The 8,079-nt window shown below is 38.5% G+C and overlaps 1 protein-coding gene across 1 annotated transcript in view; it reads right to left on the bottom strand.

Moving 5' to 3' along the window:
- Positions 1–1,253: 1,253 nt before the first annotated feature.
- LOC107709387 (potassium/sodium hyperpolarization-activated cyclic nucleotide-gated channel 4-like) overlaps positions 1,254–8,079 on the bottom strand; it is an 85,576-nt gene continuing 78,750 nt past the window's right edge. Inside the window, exon 13 of the mRNA XM_016513839.1 lies at positions 1,254–2,711. Coding sequence (XP_016369325.1) covers positions 1,261–2,711 — 1,451 coding nt within the window. The 3' untranslated portion in view covers positions 1,254–1,260. The remainder of the gene's footprint in view (positions 2,712–8,079) is intronic.

The raw sequence follows: 8,079 nt of genomic DNA, 5'->3' as shown, positions 1-8,079 counted from the left end.
CTGATCCCAAACTTTTGAACAGTAGTATATATATATATATATAGAATTATTTTATTTTATTTTTGCTTAAACTGAATCATGTTTTGTGCATCATTACAATCCTGGACTGTCTGTCTGACGCTGGTCATCATGTTGTCCTGTTATCAAGCTGACAAGGGTCAAAGGTCGCCCGAAATGTGCCTGTCCGTCCTATTAAATCAGAACGCTGTGGCTGAGAGTCGTGACCTGTGAGGGACTCAGGTGTGTTTGACGGCCGTCTACCGAGATCTTCAATCACCATCCCTGAACGGATTTGATCGTCATAGTTTGGACTTACATGGTACATTCAGCATCCTTCACTCGATTCCACCTAATCGATTAGCAGCTAAAGATATAGAAAAACAAACAAAATCACCTTTGAGCAGCTTTTTGACTAATGTTATAATGTTGGCTTATTTTATGTACAAACAAGAAATGTTGCATGGAAGTTCTCCACTATTCTTGGTAAGTCTAACTTGATTGCCACTTGCATCAAGCTCTTTCATCAGAGTAACACACACACACACACACACACACACAGAGAGACACACAGTCTGCAGGGCTACACTGTAGTATGATCCTGGAAGACACAAGTGAATTGTGATTTAGTTGGGATGTTTCTCGAACCCTCTCCCCTGACGCCCAATGCTCAATGCCCGCTGATATTACTACAGTGTGGCTAAACGAAAACAAAGATATGCTGAAGAGAACGTAGATTGAACATGTTTTTGGTTTTCTTATGCCCTCCTCTCCACCTCGGAAGGTCCCAAAACATTTGTAGGATGAATAAACAGGTACAACCCCTTAAACACAACCCTTTAGATTCAAGATCAGCAATATGTGATCCTCATTAGGGCGACTAAAAAGGATATTTTCATATGCAGGCGTGAGTGCATAGGTTCCTGCAGAAGAGTCTTTCTGTCCATGTCAATATTAATGACCAAACTCTTGTAGATGAATCTGGCATAGGTATAAAATAAACAATTGTCCTTTAGGATATATATATATATATATATATATATATATTCATGAGTGAAAAAGGAGAATAACAAAGCAAAAGGAAAGAAATCTAGAGCTCTTAAGTTAACTCGGTAGTTCTTATCTTCTTAAAATCACAGTAATATTTAGATATCTGAAATGATTAAAACACAGTGCCGATACAGAGATAACGAAAGAAAAGGTCAAACGTCACACAGAGGAAGATCGCTATTACTGAGTTAGTTAGGAGGGTGTGATTTAGCTTCACAAATTGGAAGGGAGTTTCGAACGGAGCGGTTCTAGTTCGGACAGGTGGCTGTCGGAGAGAGAAAGTGCAGGTGACGTCCCTATAGAATGAGCCTGGCCTCGAGAGCCCGGAGAAGTCTGTATGGGGGCGACCATGTGCCCTGATACCGAGCTACAGGGTTTGGGGGTTAGCGTCGGGGATGAATACGGGGAGAGGCAGTAACCGGGCTCCCAAGGGGAAGACTGACCCGCTGCCTCTACAGGGGGGGAGCTGGACAGTATGTTCAAATCCTCATAAAAGCGGCCCAACGGAGAGTCTGTGCCGGAAGAGTGGTGACCCGGGAGTTGGCCGGGACATGAGGACTGCGGGAGAAGCAGGGAGGTGTGAGAGCCGGCGGCGCTGGAAGGGTCACTGTAGTGGAAAGTTCTCCCCGTGACAGGGCTCTGGATGGTCGGACTTGGGGCCAGAGGGGTGTAGCACGGCGAGGTGTTCGCTGAGCCATACTGAGCGAGCGAGGCCAGCGCTGACCTTTCTAAAGGAAGGTAAGCGGATAAAGCGGGCGGGATCTGAGATGACGTGGAACTCTCGGGTGCTTGGGAACGGCTGGACGAAGGCGATTCGGGTGGGGGAGTGTGGAAGAGGTTCAACCCAGTGGAAGTCTTGCCCCCTCCGGTAGCAAACTGCTGCAGGGAGCCCGTTTGAGAGGGTTTTGGTGGGGGTTGGCCGTGCAACAACTGACTGGGGGCGTGACTGAACAAGCCCGTGGAAAGAGGGCTAGTATTGGATGAGGTTGTAGCCAGGATCCCAGCTGGAAATCCACCAGCTGCCGACGCCCCTTTTTGGAGATGTCCTGATTGCGGAGGAGTGCTGGGGGCGACGGCTTGCTTTTGTCTTGGCTGCGAATGAAGCTGTGCGGTGCTAGAAGTCGGCGGCGCCGGTGAAGAAGAGTAGCTTCCGAATGTGAACAATGAAATTCCGGCTTGCTGGCTGGAACCGGTGGCGCCTGATGAGTGCTGCATCCGGAGGGATGCAAGAAGAGGCGTATCGACTCCCGGACGAATCTTTGATGGGGAACCGGATGGAGAGTCACCAGCCGATCCGAAACCTCCCAATTTTGGTGCGTCCGTCTGAAACCTCTTACGCTGGCTGGGTGGCTCGTTTCTCGATCCGAGAACGGAAACCGGAGGTCGGAAGAGAGTGGCGGGTAGATGGGGGTGGTGGGTTAGTGCAATAGCGACCGATGTGGTGGCGGCAGCAGCTTGTAGAGGCGCTTGGATCAGGGGAGCCCAGATGACGGGAGTAGGGGACGGAGGAGCAGGCGGTGATGGACTCTGCATCAGATTGGCGCAGAAAGCCATGTCCCGATCGTGCTGCACGATCTGCTGGATGATCTCACTTTCCTGGTAGTTCAAAACCCCTGAATTCAAATCATGCTGGACCTTGTGCTGGAGAATAGAGTTCTTCTTCCCTAAGAGATGAAAGACAAAAAAAATCTGATTTTTAGTCAGCAGAAAACATTTCTGTTATAAATTTAAGAAACAACACTAAGAAAAAGTACTGTGACATGATAGCATGGTAATACCATGGTTTTGTTGTAATTCTATATTCTGTTCTATAATTCTATGGTATATGAATATGAATATCGTTCATTACCATGGTATATATCAAAGTACTGCGGTATTACCATTGTTTAGACATGATGGCATGGTAATACCATGGTTTGCTGTTTATTATTCTGTGGTATATGAATATGGTAATCATTAGGTACCATGGTATATATTAAAGTACCATGGTATTACCATGGTTTGGACATGATAGCATGGTAATACCATGGTTTTGCTCTAACACTATATTATGTTCTATAATTCTATGGTATATGAATATGGTAATCATTTAGTACCATGGTATTACCCTGTTTTTTTGTACATTATAGCATGGTAATACCGTGGTTTTGTTGTAATTCTATATTATGTTCTATAATTCTATGGTATGTGAATATGGTAATCGTTCAGTACCATGGTACAGTACATATCAAAGTACCATGATATTACCATGTTTTAGACATGATAGCATGCTAATACCATTGCTTTGTTGTAACTATATTCTGTTCTATAATTCTATGGTATATGAATATGATAATCAGTTCAGTACCATGGGATATATCAAAGTATCATAGTGTCCCAACTTTGTTCCAGAATTTCTCATAACAATAGATCGTTAAAAGTAGATGACATATTGATGAGATGAGATATATATATATATAATTTTTTTAAAATTAAAATTTAGAACGAATTTTTAAATGAAAATGTCTTAATTTTAATTAAGAGTACTATAAATAACTATATTATTATATTTATTTATATTTACAATATATTAAGAGCAAAATATACAGTATAATTCATCTTAATTATTATTATTCAGATTTATAGGTTTTATCTAACACTTCAGGTATGCTATATATATATATGTGACCCTGCCTGTGAAAACCCAGCTAAAGTCATTTTTTGTGATTTACTGTTTATTCCGGCTTGCTGGCTGGAACCGGTGGCGCCTGATGAGTGCTGCATCCGGAGGGATGCAAGAAGAGGCGTATCGACTCCCTTTGATGGGTTTGATGGGGAACCGGATGGAGAGTCACCAGCCGATCCGAAACCTCCCAATTTTGGTGCGAACCTCTTACACCTCTTACGCTGGCTGGGTGGCTCGTTTCTCGATCCGAGAACGGAAACCGGAGGTCGGAAGAGAGTGGCGGGTAGATGGGGGTGGTGGGTTAGTGCAATAGCGACCGATGTGGTGGCGGCAGCAGCTTGTAGAGGCGCTTGGATCAGGGGAGCCCAGATGACGGGAGTAGGGGACGGAGGAGCAGGCGGCGATGGACTCTGCATCAGATTGGCGCAGAGAGCCATGTCCCGATCGTGCTGCACGATCTGCTGGATGATCTCACTTTCCTGGTAGTTCAAAACCCCTGAATTCAAATCATGCTGGACCTTGTGCTGGAGAATAGAGTTCTTCTTCCCTAAGAGATGAAAGACAAAAAAAATCTGATTTATAGTCAGCAGAAAACATTTCTGTTATAAATTTAAGAAACAACACTAAGAAAAAGTACTGTGACATGATAGCATGGTAATACCATGGTTTTGTTGTAATTCTATATTCTGTTCTATAATTCTATGGTATATGAATGTGAATATCGTTCATTACCATGGTATATATCAAAGTACTGCGGTATTACCATTGTTTAGACATGATGGCATGGTAATACCATGGTTTGCTGTTTATTATTCTGTGGTATATGAATATGGTAATCATTAGGTACCATGGTATATATTAAAGTACCATGGTATTACCATGGTTTGGACATGATAGCATGGTAATACCATGGTTTTGCTCTAACACTATATTATGTTCTATAATTCTATGGTATATGAATATGGTAATCATTTAGTACCATGGTATTACCCTGTTTTTTTGTACATTATAGCATGGTAATACCGTGGTTTTGTTGTAATTCTATATTATGTTCTATAATTCTATGGTATGTGAATATGGTAATCGTTCAGTACCATGGTACAGTACATATCAAAGTACCATGATATTACCATGTTTTAGACATGATAGCATGCTAATACCATTGCTTTGTTGTAACTATATTCTGTTCTATAATTCTATGGTATATGAATATGATAATCAGTTCAGTACCATGGGATATATCAAAGTATCATAGTGTCCCAACTTTGTTCCAGAATTTCTCATAACAATAGATCGTTAAAAGTAGATGACATATTGATGAGATGAGATATATATATATATAATTTTTTTAAAATTAAAATTTAGAACGAATTTTTAAATGAAAATGTCTTAATTTTAATTAAGAGTACTATAAATAACTATATTATTATATTTATTTATATTTACAATATATTAAGAGCAAAATATACAGTATAATTCATCTTAATTATTATTATTCAGATTTATAGGTTTTATCTAACACTTCAGGTATGCTATATATATATATGTGACCCTGCCTGTGAAAACCCAGCTAAAGTCTTTTTTTTTGTGATTTACTGTTTTCTACATAAACTCATCCTTCATAAAGATGTAGAACATTCTGTGAAAATATAACCTTTATTACAACAATATAATATTAAATTATACAAATCTTTTTCTAATCCTATGTGAACAAGCACAACAGCATACGTCGTTACTATTAATAAAATAACTATATAATAAATATATATATTAATAAATATATATATATACCACATAAACTTTCATTTAAAATTGTAGTTTGTTATATAAATATATAAAATAACAGTCACCATTTAATGACTATTATTGTTATTATTATTTTTTATAAAGAGTTGGAATGTGTGCACCATGATAAAAAAACTTCTCATGGTGTGTGTGTGTGTGTGTGTGTGTGAAGTGTGCATCAATTTCAGTATCTCCTCTCACATCAGTAGGAGATCGATGAGAGTAATGTGCTCCATCTTGTCCGAAGAAAAAATCCCTCACACACTCACACACAAAGTACAAGTACAGGTACTAAACACACACCTGGAACACTAAAACGGGCTTGTACAACACACACAGACTCACAAAAGTTACATTAATCAGCTTGTGAGCGGAGGGAGACGCGGGGAGCAGACGATGTGGGGGGGAGAGATGCTAAAAATCCTCCATGCTAATCTGTTTAGAAGCTCTCTGCATGAATGCAGCAGATAACACACACCACAATGACAGAAAGATAAAGCAATATGGAGGGGAAGAGTGAGATAAACAAATAAGTGAGAGAATGACAGCCTTTGCGAGATTAGAGAGGCGGGAAAGGAGAGAGTGGGCCGCTCTGTGCCTCTGAGGTCAATATGCTTTCAAACAATAAAGACTCAACAGTTCTCTGGCTCTCATCAATATTTGTGTGTGAGTTTGTGTCTGTGATGGTTTCAAAGACACCTACCGGTGGGGAAAAGAGACCTCAGTGAATTAATACCATGCTCACAAGACAATGCCGCAGGATGCTTCATTGTTTACAGTGATGAAGTAATTTTCTCTCAGTGTGTTTTCGCTTTGAATAAGAAAGTTTGTGGCATTGTTTTTTCCTTCACATATCTGGGGATAGTTCTGAAAAATTACAATTCTGTCATAATTTACTTACCCTCTTGTTGTTTCAAACCTGCGTCGTCATATCTTGAGCATTGTTATGTTAGTTTTAATTTGATAATATTACAGTTTTTATTAATATTTAGAATTTTTAGATTTTTTATATATATTTTCAGTTTAATTATTATTATTTATTTATTTTTTGGTAAATTTGTTACATGCTTTTGTCATTTTTCATTTCATTCATTCATTTTTCAGTTTTAGTAATCTTCTTAAACTTATTTTATTTATTTGTGACCCTGCCTGTGAAAACACAGCTAAAGTCTTTTTTTTGTGATTTACAGTTTTTTGCATAAAATCATCCTTCATAAAGATGTAGAACATTCTGTGAAAATATAACCTTTATATCTTTAATATTGAGTAAGGCCATGTCAAAGATTGAAATCATAGTGAAATTAATGGTTGAAATCAAACTTTGATGCTTGTTATCTCATAATTAGATTTTGAGACTTTAGCCTGGATTTCACAGACAGGGTCACATATATGGTCTACATATAAGCTTTATGAATGTCAGTACTAAGTCATTTGTTAGTATTTTAGCTGCATTGCACTCTTCCTTCAAACAGATCATGGCTTTTTTAATAATACCCACCAAAAATGGTATTATTCACCCTCAGGCCATGCCTTGAATATTAAATATCAAACGCAGCACTCTGTTCGATCTGTCTACTGTTTCATCAGCGCTTTGATTCATCTCACACTCCACACCGCCCCTGTTAAACAGGTCTGCTGTGTCCAGGAGCCTGGGCTGACCGTCCTCACTGCTGAGCCCCAGATAAGAAAGAGTACAAAAACAGAGTGCAGACACGACCTCTACCTTACGCAGGACTGATATAAACAAGAGACCAAGAGCCTGGATGAGCAGAGGGCACTTTGCTATGTTTGGTAATGTCAGGCTATCACTTACTACTGTAATCACACTGGGCCGGTGCGGAGCCGAGCACGACACAAGAGACTTTTGATCTTCAGGCAAATAAAAAAAAATAAGTTCCTTTACAGAGTGCACTTGATGTAATTCACTCTCCAGCTGTGCTAAACCTAATTTCTGAACTTTTCTGAATTGAGTGAATTTCACAAAAATATATCTAGGTCCTAAAGGGGGATATATATGGTAGCCTAGCACTTTAGTTTAGGGACCAATTCTCACTATTAACTAGTTGCGTATTAGCATGCATATTACTAGTACATTGGCTGTTTATTAGTATTTATAAAGCACAAATAAATGGCTTATTCTGCATGATCATATTTTAGATCCCTTAATCCTACTGCATACCTAAACTTAACAACTACCTTACTAACTATTAATAAGCAGCAAATTATTTAGGCTAATTAGGCTAACCGAGACTTGTCATTTGCACTTACATATTGTTGCTCTGAAATGCATATTTCATAACAATATTACATATTGTTAGTTTTGATTGCTTCTATTGTCCTCATTTGTAAGTCGCTTTGGATAAAAGCGTCTGCTAAATGACTAAATGTAAAAAAATTATTATATAACTAAAATAAATATTTTAAAATAAACCATTAAAAATTAAATAAATACAATTTATAATTTTTATAAAAAATATTTTTTTTAATAAAATTTTTTATAAAATATTTTTTATTATTATTTATAATTAAATAAACCATTTGCATATCATTGCTCTTTTGTTGATTTTGATTGCTTCCATTGT

This window comes from Sinocyclocheilus rhinocerous, unplaced genomic scaffold (genome assembly GCF_001515625.1).
Source record: "Sinocyclocheilus rhinocerous isolate Xijiao unplaced genomic scaffold, SAMN03320098_v1.1 scaffold3403, whole genome shotgun sequence".
In the NCBI taxonomy this organism is placed as follows: Eukaryota; Metazoa; Chordata; class Actinopteri; order Cypriniformes; family Cyprinidae; genus Sinocyclocheilus; species Sinocyclocheilus rhinocerous.
This window is presented reverse-complemented; position numbering and strand designations above follow the sequence as displayed.